This window comes from Dromiciops gliroides, chromosome 1 (genome assembly GCF_019393635.1).
Source record: "Dromiciops gliroides isolate mDroGli1 chromosome 1, mDroGli1.pri, whole genome shotgun sequence".
Taxonomy (NCBI): domain Eukaryota; kingdom Metazoa; phylum Chordata; class Mammalia; order Microbiotheria; family Microbiotheriidae; genus Dromiciops; species Dromiciops gliroides.
In genome coordinates, this window is record NC_057861.1 from 255,646,326 (window position 1) to 255,672,435 (window position 26,110).

At 36.5% G+C, this 26,110-nt stretch overlaps 1 protein-coding gene across 1 annotated transcript; it reads right to left on the reverse strand.

The window, feature by feature from the left end:
* EFCAB1 (EF-hand calcium binding domain 1) lies at positions 1–24,329 on the reverse strand. The gene is made up of 8 exons (XM_043993798.1): positions 24,084–24,329; positions 16,822–16,977; positions 16,075–16,179; positions 6,161–6,277; positions 6,050–6,060; positions 5,059–5,163; positions 4,839–4,910; positions 1–369 (listed from the first exon to the last, which is right to left on the reverse strand). Exons 1-8 carry the CDS (start codon positions 24,148–24,150, stop codon positions 241–243), a joined length of 762 nt encoding a protein of 253 aa, XP_043849733.1. The 5' UTR covers positions 24,151–24,329; the 3' UTR covers positions 1–240.
* Positions 24,330–26,110: the final 1,781 nt, after the last annotated feature.

Below are 26,110 nucleotides of genomic sequence, written 5' to 3' on the forward strand. Positions count from 1 at the left end.
TCTTTTACAACTGTTAGTTTTATAATTTCATTATTCATACACAATTGATTTTTTATGATGATGATGATGCATAATATAGACGAAGAATGTACCAGTAGGCAAATGATCTGTGATTTCATCAGCTGGGGAACTCCCAGTATGGGAATTCTCTCCAGGAAGCAACCTATCTATGATCTGGTAGATAAGTCCTAGGGAGTAACCAATCAGAAGTTAAATGCCTTGCCCCAGGCCACACAGCTATTAAGTAGCAGGATTTGAACACAGGTCTTCCTTATTCCAAGTCCAGCACTCTATCCACCTTGCCAGTATTTGCATCTGAGCAAAACTGTTTGCATTATCTTTCCTCCTGCTGCTTATTATATATGTGCACTAAAGAAACAGAAACAAGAAAGGAAATAATAATTTAAAAGTAAAAATTTTTTAAATCCCCTTGATTTGATGTTTTTTTCTGATTTGAAAGAAAACCATCATCTGATAACCTGAATCAGGGGGAGGTGCATTTGATTGCTCATTAAAATTAAGAAAAACTGTGTACCATTGGCACAAAACCAAATTTAATTTGTTTTTATACAAGGGGAATTAAGTAGTTTCAGTTATTTTCTTTAACTTGGTATTCACAGTCATTATTCATATTCATCCTATTAATGCTTCATGATAGCATTACCACTTTTTTGCTCATAAAAATCAAATTAGTATAGATCCATATGTAAATTTATAGCCCTGGACATGATAAATTGTAAAATAAATGTGAATCATTTTTGTCAACAAGCAAGAACTGCTGGTCTGAGTTCTGATCTTCCATCAGTCTGTCATAATAGTTTACAGGTAACTAAAATAAAATTTAAAACATTATCAATGCTTATTTAAATTACAAAGTATAGAAAATAAGCATTTGGAGTGTGCTTTTTAATTTGCTGTCTTGCAACTAACACAGATGTTTAGGTGTCCTTATTCTAGAGATCATGGGGGTCTTTGAAGACCTGGGCTTCAAATTCTAGATGGCTCTGCAAAATAAAAGTGAAAAAAATTAGACACAGCTTACACTAAACTCTTGTAGGATTCTTAAAGTGGCCCATTTCAATTGATGACATAACCATAAGTTAATGAAAAAGCCTTTCCAGTCAGAGTGAAACAATTAAAATGTCTTAACCTTGTTAAGAAGGGTAGATCAATTGGGGAAATGGAGGGGGGGATTAGGTGGCTGCTGAGGAAAGAGCTATTGAATTGTGGAAGAAAGTAATTAAAAGTTATCAAATCCATTCCACATTATAAGACAATAACCTTATTATCTGTTGTGAATAATTTATAAACTAAAATATACAATTATCTACAAGTAATGCTATCTATATTCAAAGATTCATTTCCTTACAATGCCTTAGCAAGGTAGTGAGTAGTGGATGGCGTGTATCCTTTTAGAATCTCCAGAAATAAGAGAGAAATCCTAGATCGATTCACTTCTGAGATGAAATTTCTGAATCCTTCCACATTGTCCTACTCACTGCTCACCTTTTCTAAACCCCAGTCCGGAATTCCTCTGTTTGATACTATCACTTTTGTTCAGGAGGTTCCGTAATGCCTTTAGAATAAATACAAACTCCATGTTGAATTGAAAGACTTTCATAATCTGGTTACAACTTCTGTTTCTAGGCTGATCACACATCACTCTTCCTTTATGCTCTTACCAGCTAGCTCTCTTTCTGTTCTTCACACACACACATAATTCCATTTTCCAGCTCTGTACTTTTGCACAAGCTATTCCTAATGCCTAGAATGCTTTTTCTCTTCTTCTCTCTGTCTTGAAATATCTAACTTCCTTGAAGATACATCTCCTTTGCCACCTCCTTAAAGAGTTCGTTCCTGAATCTATCAGTGATTACTACATCTGCCATATTACTATTCATTTATTTTGGATGTATCTTGTATTTGTTGTTGTTGTTTTTCAGTTGTTTCAGTTGTGTCTAACTCTTCATAACGTCATTTGGGGTTTTACTGGCAAAGATACTAGAGTGGTTTGCCATTTCCTTTTACAGCTTATTTTACAGATTAGAAAACAGAGGCAAACAGGGTCAAGTGACTTGCCAGGGGTCACACAGCTAGTAAGGGTCTGTGGCTAGATTTGAACTCACAAAGATAAGTTTTCCTGATTCTAGGCCCAGGATTCTATCCATTGTGCCACCTAGCTGCCTTGTATTTATCTGTAAAACACATTATGAATATGAAATGGAAGTGATCAATGAAGAGATTAGATATGATAAATAAGGATCTAAAGAAATATGAACAGAGGTTCACAATACTATACAGGAGGCAGCGACAAAAACATTTCAAAGAGAAAGAAGAGCAAAAAAGCACAATGGTTGTCTGATGAGGCTTTACAAATGAGAAGTGAAAGGGAATGGAGAAAGGGAAAGATACCTAACTGATGCAGAATTTCAAGGAATAGCAAAATGGGGATAAGGTTTTCTTATATAAGCAATGCAAAGAAATAGAGAAGAAACAATAGAATGGGGAAAAGATCTCTTTGAGAAATCAAGGGAAATCAAGAGATATCAAGGGAATACTTCAGGCAAAAATGTGTATGATAAAGGAACAAAAATGGTGAAGAGTTAATAGAAGTTGAAGAGAGTAGGAAGAAGGTGGCAAGAATATGCAGAAGAAATATACAAGAAAGATCTTAGCATTACCAATAACTAGAGTGGTATGGTTAATGATCTAAAATCAGACATCCTAGAGAATGAAGTCAAGTGCTAGGAAGCATTATTATGCATTCAATATGTCAGCAAATTTGGAAAACTTAACAATAGCCACTGGATTGGAAAATATTTTTAGTGTCTCAGTCCCTAAAGAAGGGTAATGCCAAGAATGTTCAAATATTGAACAAATGTGTTTATTTCACAAGCCAGGCCAGAAAGGTTATCCTTAAAATTCTGCAAGTTAGACTTCATCAATATTTGAAGCGAGAATTATAAGAACATACTGGTTTTCAAAAAGTCAGAGGAACTAGAAACCAAATTGCTAACATTTGTTGGTTTATGAAGAAAGCAAGGGAGTTCCCCCCAAACAAAACATCTACTCCTACTTCACTGACTACACTAAAGCCTTTGACTGTGGATCACAACAAAATGTGACAAGTCCTCAAAGAGATGGGAATACCACATCATTTTACTTATCTCCTAAGGAACCTGTGTGCAGTCCAAGAAGCAACAGCTAGAACTGCACATGGAGCTGACTGGTTTAAGAGTGGGAAAGGAATACGACACAGTTGTATATTGTCACTTAATTTATTTAACTTATATGCAGAGTACATCATGTTAAATGCCAGGCTGGCCAAATCAAAAGCTGAAATTAAGGTTGCTGAGAGAAATATCAACAATCTCAGATATACAATTGAGACAAGCTGATGGCAGAAAAGTAAAGAAAGAATTAAGAAGCCTCTTGAAGAGAAGGAAAGGGAAGAGTATAAAAGCTGTCTTGAAGCTTAACATTAAAAAAAAAAAAGAACTAATATCTTGGTAACTGATCCCATCATTTCTTGCAAATAAAAGGAGAAGAAATGTAAACAGTGTCAGATTTCATATTCTTGGGCTAGAAGATCACTGAAGATGGCAACTGTTATTTCATGAAATTAAAAGATGTTGCCTCCTGGAAGGAAGGATATGATGAATCTGGACAGCATACTAAAAGGCAGAGACATTACCTTGCAGACAAACATCCGTATACTGAAAGCTAGGTTTTTTTCCAGTAGCAGTGTGTGGCTCAGAGAGTTGGACTATAAGGGAAGAAGAGCAACGCAGAATTGACACTTAAATGTGGGTGCCAGAAAAGACTTTTGAGAGTTCCTTGGACATCATGAAGATCAAATCAGTCAATGCTTAAAGAAATCAAAATGAGAATATTCACTGGAAGGTCAAATACTGAAGCTAAAGTGTAAATACTTTGGCCACATAATGAGAAGATGGTGCTCACTGGAAAAAACCCTGATGTTGGGAAAGATTAAAGGCAAAAGGAAAAGGGGACAGTGGAGGATGAGATATAGTGTCATAGAAATAATGAACATGAATTTGGACACACTTCAGGAGGTAGTGGAGGATAGAAGGGTCTAGAATGCTATAACCCATGGGAGCATGAAGAGTCAGATGTGGCCCAAACAACAAGAAAACATGCAACTGTCTGATACAGTGAAAGCTCTTGAGGGCAGGGATTATTATCTCACCTCTATATATTGATATCCTCTAGCTAGCACAGTGCATGGCACAAAGAAAGTATTTAATAAATGCTTGCTGATTGATATAGGAAGATAAACTGAGGAAAAGTTCAAATGAAGGTTTCATTTGCTTTTATGAAAGATGATGATGTGGGTATATTTGCAGGGAAGCACTAGTGGATAAAGAAACATAAAAAATAAGAGAGAAAGTAGAGGCAGCTAGGTGGCGCAGTGGATAGAGCACTGGCCCTGAATTCAGGAGGACCTGAGTTCAAATCCAGCCTCAGACACTGGACATGTTCTAGCTGTGTGACTCTGGGCAAGTCACTTAACCCTCATTGCCCTGCAAAAAGAGAGAGAGAGAGAGAGAGAGAGAGAGAGAGAGAGAGAGAGAGAAAGGAGATAGATGAGGAGGAAAGTTCCTAAAAGAGAAAGAGGGGAAATACATGGCTATATCCTAAGGTTAAAGTCCTTAGAGAAAAATTAATTTCACAATTCCCAAGTAGTGAGAACAGAAATATAGTCAAAACAATACATATTAGGAACTTGATTGTGGGATGCCCTTGGTGATACCTCATCTTGACAGATGGAAACTTAAAATATATTTCATATGACAAGAGAGGGCAAGTGGTCTTACCCTAGTTCCACTTTGGTGGCTCACAGTTCCTTTGAGTACTTTCTTTCTAGGACTGAAAAGGTTCTTCAGAAGCTATAGAAAATAACAAGGAACTATGAGAGCATTGTAATAGGAAGCCCTAAGTACTAATCCAGTGGGGAAATTCATTTGTACATGGCCAACTACACATTTGCTTTAATGCTGTGCAATGAAAGTTGGTATCTTTAGTAACTGTTAATACCTTAAAATCTGGTAAACATGGACCAAATGCTTCCATCAAAAGAGCTTCTTCTCTAACAGATGTTTCATAGTCTGCAAAGGATAGCTTCCCATCATGGTCATGATCCTAAGAAAGATGGAGATTAGAAACTAGTAGATATTTTGAGAATCAGAGTTCTACCCCCCTGCTGAGAAAGACATTGTGATAACCAGGGCAACACCCCCTTGAGGAGAAAGCATGTGACTAGTGTAGGGAAGCTGCCTGGCATCCGGAAGTTACATCTATTCATAAAACCACATGTAAGTCATGTCAATCAATGCTATCAGCCAATTAGCCTGGAGCTGTGTGTGGGGACTGCCCCTCTTCTGGTCCCCCAGGGAGCTTTTGCTCTAGGAGACTGAGGATCTGTCTTTTTCATTGGAAGTCGTGATAGGAGCAGGATGTGCAGGGAGCTAGGCTCTTTCTTTCTCCACGTGTTCTCTTTACTCAACCCTATCATGCTTTAATAAATGCTTAATGCCCCCAAAGACTGGTGCTATGAGTTTCTAATTTAAGGTGACCACACATTAGATTTTTAGACATAGCAATTAGATTTTACACCTCACAATATCATGGCAATAATGGTTTTGCTAACATTGTGGGTCACATATGTATAACAATACATACGTGATAGAAAGAAAAAAAATCACATGGTTTTTCTTTTTATCAAGGAGAAAAATCCACATGTCACAGTAGCCAGAGAGCTGGTCTCAGAGCCAGGAAGACCTGGGTTTTAAATATTGCTTTTGATACATACTGCCTATAAGGCCCTGGGCAAATCATTTTAATCTCCTCATGATCTCAGTATTGATCTAAGAATATAAGTGGTAGAGGTACAGACTTGCATCGGCAGGAGTTGTGTCATGAGAAATTCCTTATACTAATGAAACCACAGATTCAGTCTCTATCTCCTGTCTCCACCAAAGAGAACAAAACGATTACTGAACTTCCCTTTTTTGCTTTTATTTCATACCCAACTGATGGCTTTGATGGTAACATAGTGATTATCATTTATTATAACATGCTTACCATTTTCTTAAGTGATTATACTCAACTAAAGTCCCTTAATCGCAGCTTCACTCACAGGCGCTCTTCTTGCCACTTGGGTATGCTTGAGGAAGGCTGTTTCTTATCAGCATGTGAAACATTTCCTCTCGTGAAATGAAACCATCACCATTCAAATCGTAAACTTCAAAACAATCTTTTAAAAACATAATAAATTGGAATTTTATCAAGTTGACACTTCATCAACTTTCCCTTAAGTAATTTTAGAATATACATAGGATAGGGACCTAGGACGCTAGCAATTTTAATAATTTTCACTGTGACTTCACCACTGTTTAGTTATCATTGCCTTTATAATTTTGATTCAAAGAGAAAAATTCATGCAATCAACCTAATATTAAAGCCAGTTTTTTATTCATACATGTTACATCAAATACACATCTATGACCTAATGCTACAATTATAGCTTAGCAGAGAGTCTTCTTTTCCTTTCCACTTAGAAACTTAGAACTACATTGGGCAGATTGTCCTCTCATATTACGTGCTCCCTGTAATCATCTTTCATCACATCCAATATGTAATTTCTTTCTAAAGGGTGGGCTAGGCTAATGGAACCCAGAACATACTTGATTTCCAGGATTTTCTTAGACAGTGAATTTGGGGCCTGACTCTGGCCACCTATGTTGATTGATGCCACATGCTATAGCCCATTATGGCAATATATACTAACTTCATCAATGTTAGAAAATTTGACCACCTCTCAGTAATATAAAAATATCCCATGCTGTTATATGTCCTCCAAGTCTCCTTAAGGTTGGGGTGGAAGATGAATTAAACATATAAGCTATAGGACTATAAAGTTTAAGGACTCCAGCAGGTCCCAGGATAATATGGGTGCCACTTCAATACCCCCCCTTGTATATACTATATATAGTATAATACAATATATATATTATATATATGTATATACACGTGTGTATGTGTGTGTGTGTGTGTGTGTGTATATATATATATATATATATATATATATGTTGAGATTGAGACCCGACAATATCCAAAGTATTTTGTATTGCTGTATTTTTGTTCCTCTCCCTCCATGGCAGCCCTGTCCTCCTGAATCCTATAATTTGCTGAAAGTAACCTCAGCACTAGACTAGATAGCTCTAGTGAAGAGTACATTGATACTACTGGCTATGAAATGCTTAAAGTGATATATAAATGCTGGTTCTTAAAAAAATTCTTAATTGCCTAATGGGAGCCCAAAAGATTAAGAGGTTTTTATCTTTCTATGGGATGTTTAGTGTTGTACCACACTTCCTTTTAATACTAGGATGGAACATTATACAAGATGACCAAAAAATAAGCAAAAAATGCCAAACACCTTAAACTGAAGCATCTATCTGCTCCTTTTTCTCCTTGTCACTAGGCTAAATATCTTTTATAATGTGTTTGTTAATGTGTTACAATTCTGGGTTTTGCAGATATTCTATAACTGAAGTGATTTTGAAATAGGAATTAATTATGCAAATATCACTGTGCATCTTAACCATACTTTAATACAATAGGGAGTATGTAAACACAATATATAGAGGGAGCTAGATGGCTCAGTTCTGGGCCTGGAATCAGGAAGACCCGAATTCAAATCTGGTTTCAGACACTAACTGTATGACCCTGGGCAAGTCAGTTAACCTCTTTTCCCCTTAATCCACAGTAGAATGAATGGGCAAACCACTCTAATATCTTTGCCAAGAAAATCCCATATAGGTCATTACATCAGACACAATTGAATAACAACAAACAGAATAAATACCATTTTAGACAAAGAAAGAGATATAGACCAGACTTAGAATATGGAGACCAGACTTAGAATATAGAATATATGAGACTGCCTGGTGTAATAGAATGCACAATGGTGAGGATACATGGATTCATAATCCAACCTCTTTCTAGTTGCTACTTGACCAAGTGGAATCAATCTCTCTCGGTCTCAGTATCCCCATTATAAAGGGATGAAAATTGAACTAAGTGACATTTAAGGTCTCATTTAGCTCTAAATTCTATGATTCTACATCTCAAGTAAAATAGAAGGATGGGAATTACTGATCGACAGTTCAAAGCATAGAACATGTTCTGAAGTCTTTTTGTTATTCGCGATTGTTTGGATACACATAAAATTTGTGTTTGCTGAAAATGATTTTTAAAAATCAAGTGAGAAAACAACTATTTTCATGTGGAATCGTTATTGTCTTTTGGATTCCTTTTCACTTTGATAACTCTTAGTCAAATTAAAATCTCAATCTTGTTTGCCTAAAACCACATGTTGTACCTTAGAATCTTTCCATTTCCTTTTAAAGTGTGTGGTCAATTCATTGAATATTTCTGTTGTGTCTTTTTTAATCTATAAGAAGATATGCACTATTCACTTAGAAATAACATTTTACCCAGGGCCATACAAGACAATGATAAAAGCATAAACAAATTAAAGTAGTGGTTTTCAAACTTTTTTTGTTCCAAGTACAGTATTCTTGTGAAAAGACACTGTAGCATATTGATTCCCCTATTAAGTAACATGTGTACTCTGATTCATTCTGGATTCACACTTGGACTTCTTCCTGGAAAACTTTCCTGGGTACTTTTTCTTATCCATGACTTCCTTGGGATATAAGTAGAAATGGAGTTTCTGATTCAAAGTGTATGGACATTTTAGCCACTTTATTTTCATAATCCCAAAATGGTTGTACCATTTCACAGTTACACCAAAAAATGTATTAATGTTTTTCTTCCTGCAAACTCTCCAGACTTGTTGCCATTTTGGGGGGTCTTTTTCACCAATCTGCAGGATGTGAGGTAAAATCTTGGTGTTTCTTTGTGTTTCTCTTATTATTAGTGACTTGGAGCATTTTTTCATATGGTTGTGAATACTTTGCAGCTCTTTTGAAAACTGGTAATTATCTGTTTACCATTTATTTATTAGGAAATTGCTATCCATGATTGTGTGTGTATGTAGTTTATATATTTTGGGTAGAAAACCCAAAATTGAGAGAAAATTGATACAAAGATTTTTCCTACCATTTGACTACTTCTCTTCTTATCCTGGATGCATTAGTGTCTGTCCAGAAGCTTTTCAGTTTCAAGTAATCAAAGTTATTGACTTTATCTTTTGTAATTGTCTCTATCTCTTGTTGGGTTAAACTATATCTCTTACCTATAGCTGTGAGATATAAATAATCTGTTTCTCTTAAAAATTATATTATGATATTTAATATTAAGGTCACATTCATTTAGAGTGTATTGAGTGTGCTATAACGTGCTGGTCTATGCCTAATTTCTTCCAGATTGTTTTAGCAAATAGGGAATTTTTGTCTAGGTAATATGTTTTGTACTTTATGAGTTCTCTTGTTTCTGAATCTCCCCTGTTTTGTCTGCTTCTTTGTTCTATCTCTCTATTTTTTAAACCAGATTGGTGATTTTTCAAAGTAAAAATTGCAATCTGCACAATGGTCTTTTTATTCTCTCTAAACCATGATAATAGCATAGCAAATAGCATATGACAAGACCCATGATCTGGGCACTTAATAGCCTCACAAAAGTGATACTACACAGGTGAGGGGCCCAAGTCTTAAACTTACAACTTAATTTTGCAACCAAAATTGAATGTATGTTTTCTTACCTAGAGGGATAAAATATTGTTTCTCAGATGTAAAAAACTTATCACTAGATATAAAACAAAACTATGATGGAAAAGACTTATATGATATACTGCTAATTTAACGAACACTCAAGTCTACCAAATACAGTCCAAAACACTTGAACAAATAGAATTGCAAACAACAGTGAAATTTACCAAATGATAACTTGTGTACAATTGAAAAAATCAGTCTGCTCTATATCAAGAGTTGACTAGATATGGATGAAGATGTCACAGCCTGCACTGCCATACAGTATGTAATTTGAGGCTTTACAAAATATTCAAGGACAAACATCCTAGTAGCTTCTCACAAACCCTTCCCTATTTCCTAATCTCTACTTGACCAAACTGCTTTACTGCTGAGTCTTACTATGTGAAATTTGTAAAAATTGTGATATAATTTAATAACATGAGAAATTCCATTCACTTTTCAAATTCAGCTAAAAATAAATACACCAAGAAATATCCATGTGACAAAATATGTTGAATAGTATTTTTGTCAAAATATTCTTCTACAGTTAGTACTTATGTCCTTGTATGATACTTCAAAAGTCATTATTTCCTTCACCCCCTTCAGATTAATAACTTATTACTGCTTATCAATTTGTCTTTTGATCACATAACCCGAAGGAAATTGTTCTCTATGAGATTATCAGTGATCTTTTATTTGCCAAATCCTAATATTTTTTCTTTGTCCTTATACTTCTTTACTTCTCTTTAGTATCTGATACTCTTGACTGTTCCTTCTTCTCTTAGTTACCCTGTAGTCCCTGGGTTTTCATGATTTTCCTCTCCACTGTTTTTTGGTTTTGGTTTTGGTTTTTTGGTGGGGCAATGAGGGTTAAGAGACTTCCCGGGATCACACAGCTACTAAGTGTCAAGTATTTGAGGCCAAATTTGAACTCAAGTCCTCCTGAATTCAGGGCTGATACTCTATCCACTGTGCCACCTAGCTGCCCTGACTCCACTGTTTTTCTTTCTATTTGCCTGGCTGATCCTTCTCTGTTTCCTTTGGATGGATGGTCATTATTCTTTTCTCATGACCAATGCGATAGTGTGCCCCAGGAATTTGTCCTCAGTCTTCTTTTTCAGCTATCAAAGGCAATAATTTATTATTACATTTATGTAGAATTATCTATGTATTCAGTCTTAAACACCCTCTTCTATCAATAACTACTGCCTACTAGATATTGTCAAACGGATGTCTGGTAGTCATCTTAAATTCAACATATTCAAAAAAGGACTATTGCATTTGTCCCCAAAACTTCTCATTTTAGCTTCCCTATTTTTGTTGAGGGGTACCAACCATCCTTCTAGTTACTGAATTCTCAATGGAATAATCCTAGATTTGACTTTCCCTCTTCAGTCCCTCATATCCAATCAATTACAAATAATTGATTCTACTCCAACAACATAACCTCGCATCTATCCCTTTCTCTCCACTCACATGGCTACCAACCTACTTCAGGCTCACAGCAGCTCTTCCCTGGATGAACAGCTTCTCAACTTGTCTCCTTGTTTCAAATCTTTCCTGGACCAATCTGACCAGCTGGCAAACTGATATTCCTAAAGTAAAAGACTAAACACATCAAGCTCCTAATTAAGCAAATCCAGAAGATCTCTTTTAGCTTTTGTAGATAAAACAAACATGATTTACCCTTTTCCCCCTCAAGGATAAGGTATAAACTCTTTCCTTTTAAAGTCCTTCACAATCTGGGTCTGGTTTGTCTTCCCAGGTTTACTGCATAAGATTCTCCTCTATACCCTTTGCTCTCAGCCTAAATGATCTGCTTGCTTGTCTCCAAACATTACCTTTCATCTCTAATCATTATATTTTTGTACTGGGCTGTTCTCCATTCCTGGAATGCACACTTCTTACCACATAGGACCCTACCAGCATCCTTCAAATTTCGGATTGAGGGTCACATCTTAGAGGAAGTCTATCCTGTACTGATTCTTCGCAGTTGTTAATACCTTTATCCCAGAAATCATTTTACATATATTTTGCATTTATATGTCTACGTACTTTGTGTTTCCCTGCAATAGAATGTAAGCTCAATGAAGTCAGGATTATTTTGGCTTTTAATCCTGAAGACCAAGCACATGATAGGTGATTAGGAAATCTATTAACCCAAATCTTAACTTTTAAATACAGTAACATTTATTATTTGTTCAAATGTGAATGATATGAAAAAAATAAATTAAGTAGATATGATAGATAGCTAATTCCATACTTGTATAGATGTGAATTTTTCAAATTGCTTTCAGCTTATTTGTCTTTCTGGTTTAAACTAGAATCACAACCTGAATGCTCCAATTTCAAGCTATCATCACAAAAATGTGATACATTTTAAAAGATAGAATATAATTTCATTTCTTTAGCTAGTAGCCTTAAAGAAAGACAAAAAGTTTAAAGTACATTTTATCAGGTTGCTTTGGTAAAGAATACATAATTTGGGGCAGCTAGGTGGCGCAGTGGATAAGAGCACCGGCCCTGGAGTCAGGAGTACCTGAGTTCAAATCCAGCCTCAGACACTTAACACACACTTACTAGCTGTGTGACCCTGGGCAAGTCACTTAACCCCAACTGCCTCACTTTAAAAATAAAAAAAAAAGAAAAGAAGAATACACAATTTAAAGTTTTATTATGTTATGGAATTATTTTAAATGTTGTTAAGCATAGATGTGGAAATTTACTTTGGAAAAAAAGCAAAAGATTTTTTGAAAAGTGAAAATGTGTCAAATACTCTAGATTTCAAAACAGCCATAAATGCCTTAATTTTGTCCTTAGCAGAGGTCCTAAATATTAACATCTAGCTCACCATCTTTGCCCATAATATAAATGCCTAACAAATATCTGCTTAATGAATGAGTTAAGCAAAAACCTTAAAATAAATGCTCCAGGGGCAGCTAGGTGGTGCAGTGGATAGAACACCGGCCCTGGATTCAGGAGGACCTGAGTTCAAATCCGGCTTCAGACACTTTACACACTTACTAGCTGTGTGACCCTGGGCAAGTCACTTAACCCCAATTGCCTCACCAAAAAAAAAATGCTCCAAATCCTAATAAATCATGTTTATTTCATCTGTGGCACATATGCTAATATGGGGCACATTGCTGTGTCAAGATAATGGAATGTGATAAAGAACAATATGCTTTCATAATTTCCTCAGTATGAAGACCTCCTTTCTACCAGCACAAATTACAAACAATCTATGATTTTTTTCAGTCTTAGCGAAGTGCTTTAGGCATACAAGTTAAGTGTCACATAGCTAATAAGCACTACAGGCAAGATTTGAACCCAGGTATTCCTGAGTGAATGAATGATTTATTAAGTGCTTAGCTATTTTCAAAGCATTATGCTAAGCACCAGACATGCAAATAATAAATACAGTCCTGTTCTCAAGGTACTCATATTCTAATTCCAGAGACAATATACATGGAAGTTTTCAGCTTCAAAGCAGATAACAAGGTCTCATGGTCCTTAGGGTACAACAACAAAGTAGATGGTAAGGCCTCTTCTTTTATTTCAGTTGGTAAAATCACACTGGTTTCTGGTGCTTAACTGTTTGATGGTGCCAATGGCTTGGTGGAAAGCTCTTTTGTCAAAGTCTTCAGAAATTGTGGCAATAGAACCCATAGGAGCAGTTGCCAGTTTGCATCTTCATAACAGTTACTTCCCAGAATGATGGCTTTCATCATTGGCAGCATTATTATCACTAAGGTTCTTGGGTTCAGAATCCTGGGATGGTAGTCTCCATCGGTTCTGAGGGTCAATGGTGGTCAAGGTGGTAGTGGTTGTTTGATCAGTATGGTACGCACTGCCTTCTATTGTTTTGTTTTTGTTTTGTTGTTCCTCAGAGTGGCCTACTTCCTCATTTAGGCCCTCTTGCCCATGTGAGTGGCAGTTGGTTTGCATTTGACAGAGATATCTGACCCTTTTCCCATGAAACTGCCTCCCCAAATGATAGCTGTGAGGGTTGGGTTAAATGTAGGATAGATCTTTGGGGCAGGATTGTCCGTCTCCTCTCAGGGTTCTTGTGCCTAATTGTCTTTTGGTGGCAGTTAATCAGAAGTTATTCTTGGTGATAATGATGAAAGTAGTCCCCTTCTTCACAATGATTTCTCTCCTAGTGATAGCTATAGGGGCTGTTATGAAAGCAGGGGTTGAGTTTTGGAGACCACTGTTATTTCCAAGATTCTTTGTTCAGAGTCTTGGGCTTTCTCCTTTCCAGTCTAAGAGGAGATAATAATAAAGGTGGTGGTGATTTGACTTGCCTGGCATGTGCTTCCTCTTCACTCTCCCAAGGTGCCTTGCTACATCAGCTAAGCTGGCTTGCCCACCCTGTGAGTACCAGTTGATTGGCAGTTGGTCCCCTCTCCACAGGAGCTGCCATCATCTCTGGATGATGATTGTGAGGCTAGAAGCAAGATTAGTGGTCTGGATGTTAGGGTGTGGCCTCTCCCTAGGCTTTTGAATTTATATTATGAAGTCAATACTAACATCCTGCCCACTATTTCAGGTTGCTTCTATGTAATTGACAATTCATATTTTAAATGTCATAAATATTTATGGAGGTAGCATATACTTGTTAGAGAAGGAATGAAGAATGGATACAGAGAAAAACTGTATCAACTTACACATATAATAGATATAATGTAGTAACACACATATTTGTTGTAGTAACGTGGTATAAATGAAAAGAGCAATGCCCTTAGCTGTTACAAATATTACATTGAAGTAACAGCTGCACCACTTATTAGCACTATCATCTTGGCTTGTCATTTAATGTCTTTTGGTTTTCTCATCTATAAAATGGAAATTATAATATATGTATCACTTACCTACCTTAGAAGTTGTTTCTCAGGAAAGTTTTGGCAAACTGTAAAGCACTATGCAAATGTGAGTCATTATATCATTCCCCATGGTGTCTAGCACAGTGAAGCAGCCATCATTTGGAAGTGGAATGGGGGACAAGGGGTTCCAAACCTGTGTACTGAGAAGATAAATGACTTTCCCAGGGTCACATGGCCAGTAAATATCAGAATCTGGACTTAACCACCTAGATCTTCCTGACTCTGAGGCAAATATTCAAATATTCTACTACTTCACCTTACCTCTCACATAAGTGATATTTACTTAATATATGATGAAACAATATGCAAAAATGTTTGGATTTAATCTTTAAATAATAGTTTTAGAATCAGCTATAAGTTAATGGGTAAAAAGCACCACAATAAATGCTAACTTTATAATGCCTTATTATGAAACTTCAACTATATAGAGTTCAAGTCAGATATTGGTCTTGAACACAAGTGGTAAGTAAAACAAGCCCATCTTTTTTAAAAATCACATTTAAATTAATACTCTCCATGTTGAAAAAAAAGATATGGCTTAACAAAATAACTTTTGGGAGGTTAAGATCTGTGATTTTATTGATGAGAGAAAGCCCTGTAATAAAAACTCCTTGCACCAATACATGTAGGGAACTCCTTTCTAACTTATAGTGTAATAGTTAGGTAATACAGTGAATCAAGTGAGGGACTTGAGTCATGAGAGCCTGTGTTCAAATATGACATCAGATACTTACTAGCTGTGAGACCCTGGGCAAGTCACTTAACTCTCTTTACTGTAGTTCCCTCATCTATACAATTAGCTGGAGAAGGCAAAGGCAAACCACTCTAGTATCTTTGCCAACAAAACCCCAAATGGGGTCACAAAGAATCAGACCCTACAGAATAAGAATAACAAGAGTTGCCTGAGGCACTAGGAGGTAAAATGAATTTCCCAGGGTCAGTCATATAGGCAGTATATATCACAGGGGAAGCTTAAATCTGGGACTTTTGATTCCAAGACTGGCTCTCCATCCATTATGCCATATAGCTTCATTAATTGGGTAAACTGAATTGAATTCTCTATTGGTACTTGTCTTCTACTATACCCATTATGCCATGATGTTTTTCATCCAATGAAAAAAATTAGAATTCTAAGCATGTATATATAATTAGCATGAACCTATATCAACTATGCAATTAATTTTCAGGCAATTAAAAAAGTAAAAAAATATATTTCTTGATTTTCCTCTTTATTGTCCATTACCCACTCACTTTTCATTGATTAATATTCATTATAATATATTGGATAGAAGCTCAGAGTTCAAAGGAAAGGTATAAGAGGAAAATGAGTATCACCAGAAATCTCTGTTTTTGCACAGTTTAGATTAATACAAATCAAGCAATCTTTATCTGTTTTAAGCACAAAATCCAGAAAATAACCATTTCTAAATCAAACACTGAAACCTTACATTTCATTTTTTCTTCCAAACTCCCTCGAAGGAACACACATAATCCTGAAACCCATTCTGTTACATTCACAAATCCGTCATTGTCTTTGTCAAAAGCACGAAATACTACAAAGAAAAATTTGATACAAATATAATGATTTACATGAAACTTCTTTTTAGAACATTTTTTTCAATATAATATTTTGTCAGAGACTACCACAGTATAAAAAGCCCTTTTCTCTACATTTTCATTTTCCTTTGTATGTGGGGAAAATGAAAATTTGGGAAATTTGAGGTAATTTGTTATATATAGAAAAGAAATACTTCCACAGAGAATTATATAGTCATAGCAGGAATTTATTCCTATTAAATAACATGTTTTATTTGTAATTTTTGTACATAATCTTTTATGCAAAAATACAATGTGTTTTCTATGATGAAGAGAAAAGCCAAAAATTCTTTAAGACCAAATTATATATATATAAAACCAACTGAAAATAAATAGAAATATTATATAAATAGCATATTTTATGAAATTTAGGATTTTCCTTATAAAAATGAGGCAAACCTGATATGACAAATTTTCTTTTTTTAATGAATGCTTAAATGTTTTTGTCCCTGTTCCTATGACTTACTAAAGTTTATTTTCAAGTGAATTTTGAATCATAAAATGCAAATTTCATTACACAAATCACCTCCCAAACTCCGAAGCCACTTAAATAATTTTTGCCCAGATTTGATCAATATGGATTGATTATGTCTTCTTACCCCTGTCCATAATCATGTCATCAGTCATTCCAAATGTAGTATGCAGTATGTTTCGAAATGCATTACGATCTAGTCCCGTGATACCTTGTTTCTCAAGTGTTTCTCCCAGCAAGGTATGAAAAAGTTTTATGAGGCACTCTATTTCATATCTGTTAACTGTGATGAAAAAGGCAAGAGATGAAAATCAAACTTATAAAACACTGAATTTGTGATAATTTTGTTATAATGGGTGATGTACCAAATGTACAGTTGTAAATGATAGATAATACTTTTTGATGTATTTTTGAAATCAAGGGTTAAATTTAGCTAAATTTAGCTTAACAAAAAGGGAGGTTAAGAGTACCTCTAATTTTTAGTGGTAAATTTTTTAAATGGGTATGTCATAGTGTTATAATATCATAGAAAGGAATTAAGAGGTCATCAAGTCCAAGATTCTCATTTTAAGGATGAGCAAACTGAGTTATAGAGAAAATAAGTGACTTTTCCAAGGTCACACATGTATCTGAAGTCAGAGTTGAACTCCAGGCTTCTTGACTTGAAAACCGGCAGTCTATGCTATGTTGCTTCAATAGAATTATGTTACATTAGAGTTAAGAAAAAATGTCTGGCAAATGTTGGTAAAAATTAAGCACTTGTTCACTTCTGTCTGATTTTTGTAACCCCATGGGCCATGGCACCCAAATACTGTCCATGGTGTTCTCTTCACAAAGATACTGGAGTGGCTTGCTCTTTCCTTCTCCAGTGGATTAAGGCAAATAGAGGTTAAATAGTTTGACCAGAATCACACAGCCAATAAGTGTCTGAGGCTAGATTTGAACTCAGGTCTTCTTGATTCCAGGCCCAGCACTCAGCTGCTTCAAACAGGAACTTAAAAAAATATGTTTGAGGAAAGATATAGGGTTAAAAATGGGAAAATAAACCCAAAACCTGACTATTAAGAATGCCGAATCAATAATGCTTCTATCTATTAATTTTCATTTCAACATCTTAATTATGAGATTCCGTGCAACTACCAATTTTACTTCCTATAGTGCTCCATGTTCTAGTACCATGGAAACAGATTTCAGGCTCATGTAAACCATTTGGGCACTAATTTTCATTTCATTTTGTGGTAAAAAAAATATGTAAGTTTTTTTTAACAGTCGGTTAGGATAACTGAAAGACACCAGTTTTTCTTTAAGGACCACCCTTTCTGGGAGGAGACCAATGGCATGAGCTATGCACGCCAGTGCGCCTGCTGTGCATGTCAGACTGCCTGCTATGCACTCGACTTCCGGGGTGCGAGCTGAAAAGGCAAGGAGAGAACGGAAGTGGGGCTTTTTTCTGCTCCGCTGGTCTCCTGGCTGCGCTGCACAGACAGACGCGGACTGGAGTTTGACTTGGCCCGGCTCTTGGTTAACAGCACGCGCTTGACTCGGTCTCTCTCCCCAAAAGTGGCCTTCGGTTTTGGTGAGTTTTATACAGAATATAGACTAAGCCTAGACTTAAGACGATTTGTATTGTATTTCTACTTTCCTATCCTTCTAATCAACATCACCTTGTGACTACCATACAATAAAGGCTCTATCTAGAAAACCAGAAGCTTCTTCCATTTACTAGTCTGGGAGATAAATTAAGGGAAAAGTTAAGTAGGGGAGATTTATGATCTAATATCCAATTTTAATCTCACAGTTTCAATTAAACACCCATTAATTCATAAGTACTCTCATCGAAAGTAGAAACATCCTTTCAAATAAAACTTGTGATATTTATCCTAGCACCTACAGGTTCCAACTGATATCACTCAAAAATGATTTCATGCTACTCCAATGTGCAAGTAAGTAGTCACAAAGAAGTAAACAAAGTTTATGCTGGTAAGATAACTGATCTGAGAGATAGGAAAGCAAGGCTCTCTAATCCTGCCTCTGTACCTGAGTAATTAGACCACTTGAGACTAGTCATAATCTCTCTGGCCCTTACTTTTTTCATCTATTAGGGGACCTGAAAATACTTAACATTTTTTCCACTGCTCATATCCTAAACTTCAGAACTTTGGAGAAAAGAAATTAATTTCTTTTTACAATGTTTATGCTATAATGAATCTTTCGCCTCAGAATATTTTTTCTATCATGGAAGATCATAAACCATTTACATTCTCCCATCTTTAAAATGTAGGCATGTATCTATATATAAAGAGATAGATAGATATGGATATGGATATGGATATGGATGTGGATACGGATACGGATACGGATACGGGGGATGTGGATGTGGATACGGATATGGATACAGGGGATGTGGATGTGGATGTGGATGTGGACACGGATATGGATACGGATATGGATATGGATACAGGGGATGTGGATGTGGATGTGGATGTGGATGTGGATGTGGATACGGATACGGATATGGATACGGATACAGGGGATGTGGATGTGGATACGGATATGGATACAGGGGATGTGGATGTGGATGTGGATATGGATGTGGATGTGGATGTGGATGTGGATGTGGATACGGATATGGATACAGGGGATGTGGATGTGGATGTGGATGTGGATGTGGATGTGGATGTGGATACGGATACGGATACGGGGATGTGGATGTGGATGTGGATGTGGATGTGGATGTGAATGTGGATGTGGATGTGGATACGGATACAGATACGGGGATGTGGATACGGATACGGGGGATGTGGATGTGGATGTGGATGTAGATGTGGATGTGGATGGGGATATGGATATGGATATAGATATAGTCCCTCCTATGAACTGCTAGGATGGCATTGATGTAGTTCTATAAGATTGGGAGATTTTAAAAAGATATTTTCTTGTTCTAGAATTATATAAAGCTTAGGCACATATATATATACACACACACAAATGTCTTATAGATGCAAATACATTAGTCTATCTATGATCTATCTATAATCTAGCATCTTATTTATTTATTCAGGGTATCCAAAAGTCAGGCTGTAGTGCAATTTTCTGTTATTAAAAGATTAAAATGGTATTAATATTTAGGTCTATTATATAGACATATATATACACACACATGCATATGTATAATGTATATCTCTATGTACATACACTCTATGTACCCATATATATGGATTCATATATTCTTTTTAGGGAATTAAAAAAAATATTTACAAACATTTACTTAGGGGTATACAGGTGTCAGTCTGTTACTACATAACATAAATAATATGAAAAAACCCTAAATATGGGATAGAAGTAGAATTTAAGCTAAGGAGTTCATTTTGAAATAGGATGGATTTTCATGCTGATTTAGAAAAACAAAGCAGGTATTCACACACGGTAAAATACAACCTTTTTTAAACAGGCAGCCAGGAATTAGGAATTCCCTGTATACACAGCACTGGCTAATTGTCAGATGAGGGCAATGTTTTATTTCTAGGCCTCACAACTTGTAGAATATAGAGGCCTCAAAGATCAAGGAGCCCTGATGATAAAAGGACTAAATGAGATAAATGCCTGTGATGAAAAACTAAAGTAACTGAGACTATATACCTGGAAAAGAGAAACCTGAAGGTTAACTTGAGCAGCATATTTACATATACAAAAAATTACACAAAAGATAACTTTTCAGGTTTCATTGAAGTCCCTGTAAATAGAAATAAGCTAAAGCTGTGAGGTTACATATAAGAAAAATTTTCTTGACTATGAAGTTCCTTAAATACTGAATTCTGTGAAGGAAGGAAAGTATGACATTTCAAAACATGTTTCTTTACCTTAGTGTGGTAGAAGGGGTCCTAGATTTGGAGCCAACTGCTTTGGTTTTGAATCCTGATCCTGCTTGACTACCTTAGGAAAGTTGTTGAGACTTTCTAGGACCAAGTTTCCTCATTTACACTAAGTTGGGCTAGATGTTGTCTGTGGTCCCTTTTAGGTCTAAGTCATATAATTGATTGGGTAATTTTAAAAGACATTTTCTTGTTCTAGGATTATATAAAGCTTATCCACTTAGGGGGCGGCTAGGTGGCGCAGTGGATAAAGCACCGGCCCTGATTCAGGAGTACCTGAGTTCAAATCCGGCCTCAGACACTTGACACTTACTAGCTGTGTACCCTGGGCAAGTCACTAACCCCATTGCCCTGCAAAAAAAAACAACAACAACAACAACAAAAAATAAAGCTTATCCACTTAAGAATTAGGGTATAATCATCTCCATAATCAAAATATATTTGATGAGAATTTGGTCAGAATATAATAGATATACACCAAGAAAAATAGTATCCATATTCCTTCTCCTCCCTCATCTCAAATCATTAAAGTTAATTTGCAGACTTCTTTCAAATTTGATCAATTAATCAAAAGACATTTATTAAGTGACTGCTATATGCTAGGTACCATAAACAATACAATCAAGTAGTCATTAGGGTTTCCGTTTTTCTTTTATAGAATAACAGATGACAAAAGTGTTTAACATCTTTTTTTTCCTGTTACCACCAACCCTTAAAAAGTATACTCCTTTCCCTTACAAGTTTACATAATGAGGTCTGTTTACAACATATTGCAAACCTACACCAAAAGGACTATGTTTCATTCATTGTTTTGCATAACACCAATTGTTTTGTCAGAATGTTTATTCAAAACAGCTATTGAAAAATTTTAGAACAGCTGTTTTTTCAGAGATGAAAAAATGTTTTAAGTAAAAAAGCATCAGACTATAATAATCACAGTAATACTTTAAATGCACGTGGCTTCTTTGTTCTAAGGAGTTAAAATGTTCTCTCTACATAGCATAACCTTTTATTTACAGTATAGTACTGTAACAGTTTTCTTTTGTTGCCACAGCCAAAAAGTAAATCACACTCATTACATCAGATATTAATGATTAGAAATTGCTGAATCCTACAATCTCTAGGACAGCCACTAAAAACATGTTTGTTCTTTCCTTTATTCTTGATAATACAGGGGCACTCCCAAATTCAAAGTTTGCTCCTGTTTACTCAGGTGGTTACAAGTATTAAAACAGTAAAGAAACCATAATTGAATTTTCTAGATATACCTCTTATTTATCAAAATAATTTTAATCTATATTTCTGAATTCTGTATTCTAGCCCTTGTACAATGTAAGTGTTCCATTTAACTCTTGAAGAGTTGAACAAATAATTTCCAGGGCTTCTTAAAATGTGGGCATGATAGAGACAGGGACTTGACTTGTGATTTCAGTGATAGAAGGAACTTCCAAATGGAAATCCTCTCTCTCTACCAATGCAGGTAGGCACTTTCTCCACAGTTTATAGCATTAGCTAGTTGTCTAGAGTATTGAAAAGTTCAGTGACTTACCCAGTTTGTACTCAACTCAAGGTAAAGCCATGAATGCATGTCTTCCAGGGTCTAAAGTAAGCTTGCTCCCAGAAAAGTGTGTTGACTCTTATGGTCATGTTAGGGATATTTAATGTCCCTATCACCATTATCAATCTACCCAAGTCCCCAAATATTGCATCAAGGGCCCCAAAGGGGGAAATTCTTGTATTTAACTCATCTCAACAAACATGTATAAAACTGTGCACCAAAAGTGTGTTGGATACTGGGAATACTAAAAATAAAAGTTTCTACCCTCAAGGAATTTACATTCTACCAGAATATACAACATATACACAAGTTAATTATATCCAGGATAATTTGAGGAAAGAATATTGACAACTTGGTGGGGAGATGAAGGGACATTCGGTAGAATATGACACTTGAGCTGAACTTTGAAGGAAGCTAGAGTTTAAATGTGACATGAGTAAGTTGGGAGTACTTATTTCATAAGTTGCTTCCACTTGCATTCACATTCAGTGTAAAATATGCACATCCTTCATAATTTATACATATATTAAATGACCATATTATAAATAGGTCTCTGTGTAATATTACAAAAGGAAAACTTGAAGGGAGATTATTTATTAAATATTCACAAAAACCTGTGTTCCTGAACACAATCACAGAATGGACAGCCTGAAAGAAGACAGAAAAAAATGGGGAGTTGGAATGGAGAACAGCTGGTAGGCCAGTTTGTAATGAAGAATGTGTGATGGAGAGATCTATGAAGTAAAAACTGGAACAAGTAGGTTTGAGCTAGATTGTAGAGGGCCTTAAGTGGCAAATTGAGCAGTCTTGAATTTCATCCAGGAGGTAATAGGATACCACTGAATATTTTTGAGTAGGATAATGATATTGTCAGACCTATTCTCTATTGATATTAACCCGGCAGCTGGTTGGAAGATGGACTTGGGGGTGAGAAAACAGACTGGAAGTGTAGGAAGGAATTGCTGGGTGATAGCACTTCCTCAAAAAGTTTGAAAAAATAGTATCCCTGTATATGTGGCATGGAACCATTATTATAATGGGTACCAAAACTATAGCTGTGTAAGTTGCATAAAATATACAAACTATTCCTACATGTCCTTGTTTATACTTTTGAGTTTTTATATCAATTGGCATAACACAGTGTCTAGATCACGATAACCTTTCAATAAATTCTTACTGAATTGAACTTAAGTTCTTGTCCTGCATTGGTATCACAGTATATTTGGTATAGGACAGCTATGCAAATTTCATGAACATAGTAGTTATTATTCCACTAGTAATTGTGATAAGCCCCAAGCATCCTGTGAGAATATGAATTTCTTTTTCTTTTTCCAAAAGATTGTACAAACAAGTCAAAAGGAGAGTAGGCAAGGGTGTGTAATAGGGTTAAGGGCAGGGGACTAGTGGATAGCAGCTAATTCCTGAAAGAACACTTACTACAGAGATGGATTTCTGCCCCGAGGAGTGAAGAGGAGGCAGTTGCTTAGACTCATTAATTCGACCTGCCTTCAATTTTATACATACAGTAGATATGGATAAAGGTCTCCTGTGAGAGGAGTTACAGGAGGCAGGTGACGTTCTAAAGGTCTGAAGGATGTTCTTTTTGTAAATTGAGGAAATGATAGGGAGGAGACCCTGATACGTTCAGTGACCCGGTAGTGTAAAAATTGGGGGCATGCATCAGGAAGCTGGTGCTTATATACGTCTCAAGGCTTGGGAGCAAATGGTCACTTTTAAAGTTTCCTCAAGAGGTAAATTTTAGAAATCAGAGGGAAACCGGGGAAAATTCTGTACGTGGAGCTGATTGATGTGAGTGCAGAGGGGCGGGGGAAGGAGAAAGTGTGACATCCGTGGCCTTGGCAATGGGCCAGGAGACGGAGTTAGGGTCTCCTGGGATCCCGAGTTGCCTGTCCCAGAGTATACACGCGGCTCGTCAGGAATGTGATCAGCGCTACTCACAATGCTTGGAGGTTTTGCTCATGGAGTCCGTTAGCTTCTGCAGTCTCTTCCGGTTCACAGTATACATTGTCGGGACGGGTGAGGAGAGAGCTGTTGTTCTCTCGATGGTCTATCACTGCGAGCTCTCTGGAGTCACCTGGAGCCTCCCACCCGAAGCCTTCTGGTATGGTGGTCCACAGGCCAGCAGGATCGCCCCCTCTCCAGCTCCTCCCTGCCCCTTCCTCACCTCGCCTCCCTACCTGCCCAGACCCGCCCTGTCCCATTGCTCGCCCCGCCCCACTCCAAACACACAACGTGACTATGGCAACCAGCTCAAGGACCAGTCTGCTATTGGTTCGCGGGGAGATAAGTGTCTAGTCCGTCTAGAGAAACCCCTCCCGGATTCCAGGGTGACGAGCTGCCAGGTGCTGGGAAAAATTGCTCTTGCTCTGGCTCTTGTGTCTTCGCCTTATTATAATTATTTTAAAAATCTCTCCCAGTCTCTGTCTCTCTGTTTCTGTCTTTTGTCTTTCTTCTATCCATTCTTTTTTTTTTCTGTCTCTGTTTCTCTCTCTCCCTCTCCCTCCTCTGTCTTTCTATTTCTGTCTCTCTCCTATATCCATTCATTTTTTTCTATCTTCGTGTCTCTGTCTGTCTGTCTCCAGCTCTTTTGTTTTTTTTTTCCTGTAATTGGTAGAGACATGAATGAGGTAGTCCCGTTTCAAGTTAAGAAAAATCAGCTACAATTGCTTCCATAACTCTATATTAATTTATAAATGTTGATTCTGTTTGCCTTTGTACCAGCTCCTACAGCTTAAGGGAGTCATTGCCCTTTCCCTTTACCTGTGATGACACTCATTATGTGAGGAAACTTCCTTAATTATGTAGATCACTATATACTCTGCAACTTAAAGTTTAGAGTTGCCTTGGGCACTGGAAGTTTGTGTTTTTCTCAGTCTTTTGGCCAGTATTTGGGAAAGACAGAGACTGAGTATAAATTTTCCTGATTTTGAGGCCTCTATTTTGCCCACTAAACTGAAGTAAATGAATTTCAAGGAAGCTGATTTGTGTCTGACCTCCGTCAACAATATTTACCAGGTTTAGGCTTGAGATTCCCCTCAGAGAAAGTAAGGAGAATGTTTCATGTTCAGCTGTCTGGTTAGACTAGATGAGCTAAGGAAAGACTGTTGACTCTGAAGTCAGAAGCCTTAGGTTTATGTCTTACTTCTTAGTCTTAATATTTGTATGACATTGGGCAAATCACGTAGTTGTTCCTAAGACTTCCATTTCCTCATATGTAAAATGAGGGAGTTGGTCAGTCAAAAACATTTATTAAGTGTCTATTATGTTCTAGGCTCTGTTCTGAGCACTAGGGATACAAAAAGAGCAAAAGAAAATTGTCACTCTTGTCAAGGAGCTCACAAACTAATGAGGAAGACAACAAGCAAACAAATATGTATAAATAAGATATTTACAGAATAAATATGAAATAAGAGAGGGGAGCCACCAGAATTTCAAGGATTCAGGAAAGGTCCCTATAAAATATTGGATTTTAATTGGGACTTGAAGTCAGTAGGTAGAAGTGAGGACAGGTGTGGGGGACAGCCAGAGAAAACTCCTAGAACCAAGAGTTTGAATGTCTTGTTTTTGGAACATCAGTGCATGAATTGAATTCGCTGAATTGAAAAGAGTATATGGCAGGAAGGAAGGTGTAGGAAGGCAAGAAATGTAGAAAACTAGGTTATGAAGGGCTTTGAATGCCAAAGAGAGGATTCTGTATTCAATCCTTGAAGCATTTGCCTGTCACTGAAGTAGGGGAGTAACATGGTCAGACCTATGCTTAAGGAGAATGACTGGTGGATGAATTGAGGATCGATTTTGCTGAGAGTGATTTAAGGCAGGGAGACCCACCAATAGGCTATTACAACAGTCTGGGTAAGAGGTGATGAGAACTTAAACCAAAGTGCTGGTACTGTCAGAAGATAGAAAGGGGCATACTAAGAGATGTTGCAAAAGTGAAATTGACAAGTCTTGGCAAAAGTTTGCAT

Bases quoted from the DNA above. Each gene is read 5' to 3' on its own strand.
- EFCAB1 (XM_043993798.1), bottom strand. From the start codon at position 24,150: ATGTATACTGTGAACCGGAAGAGACTGCAGAAGCTAACGGACTCCATG. The intron at 6,278-16,074 runs GTAAGGTTTCAG...TGTTTTTAAAAG, and splicing joins TTTGGAAGAAAAAATGAAAT to ATTGTTTTGAAGTTTACGAT. The intron at 370-4,838 runs GTAAGACCACTT...CTGTTTCTTTAG, and splicing joins GCCACCAAAGTGGAACTAGG to TGCACATATATAATAAGCAG.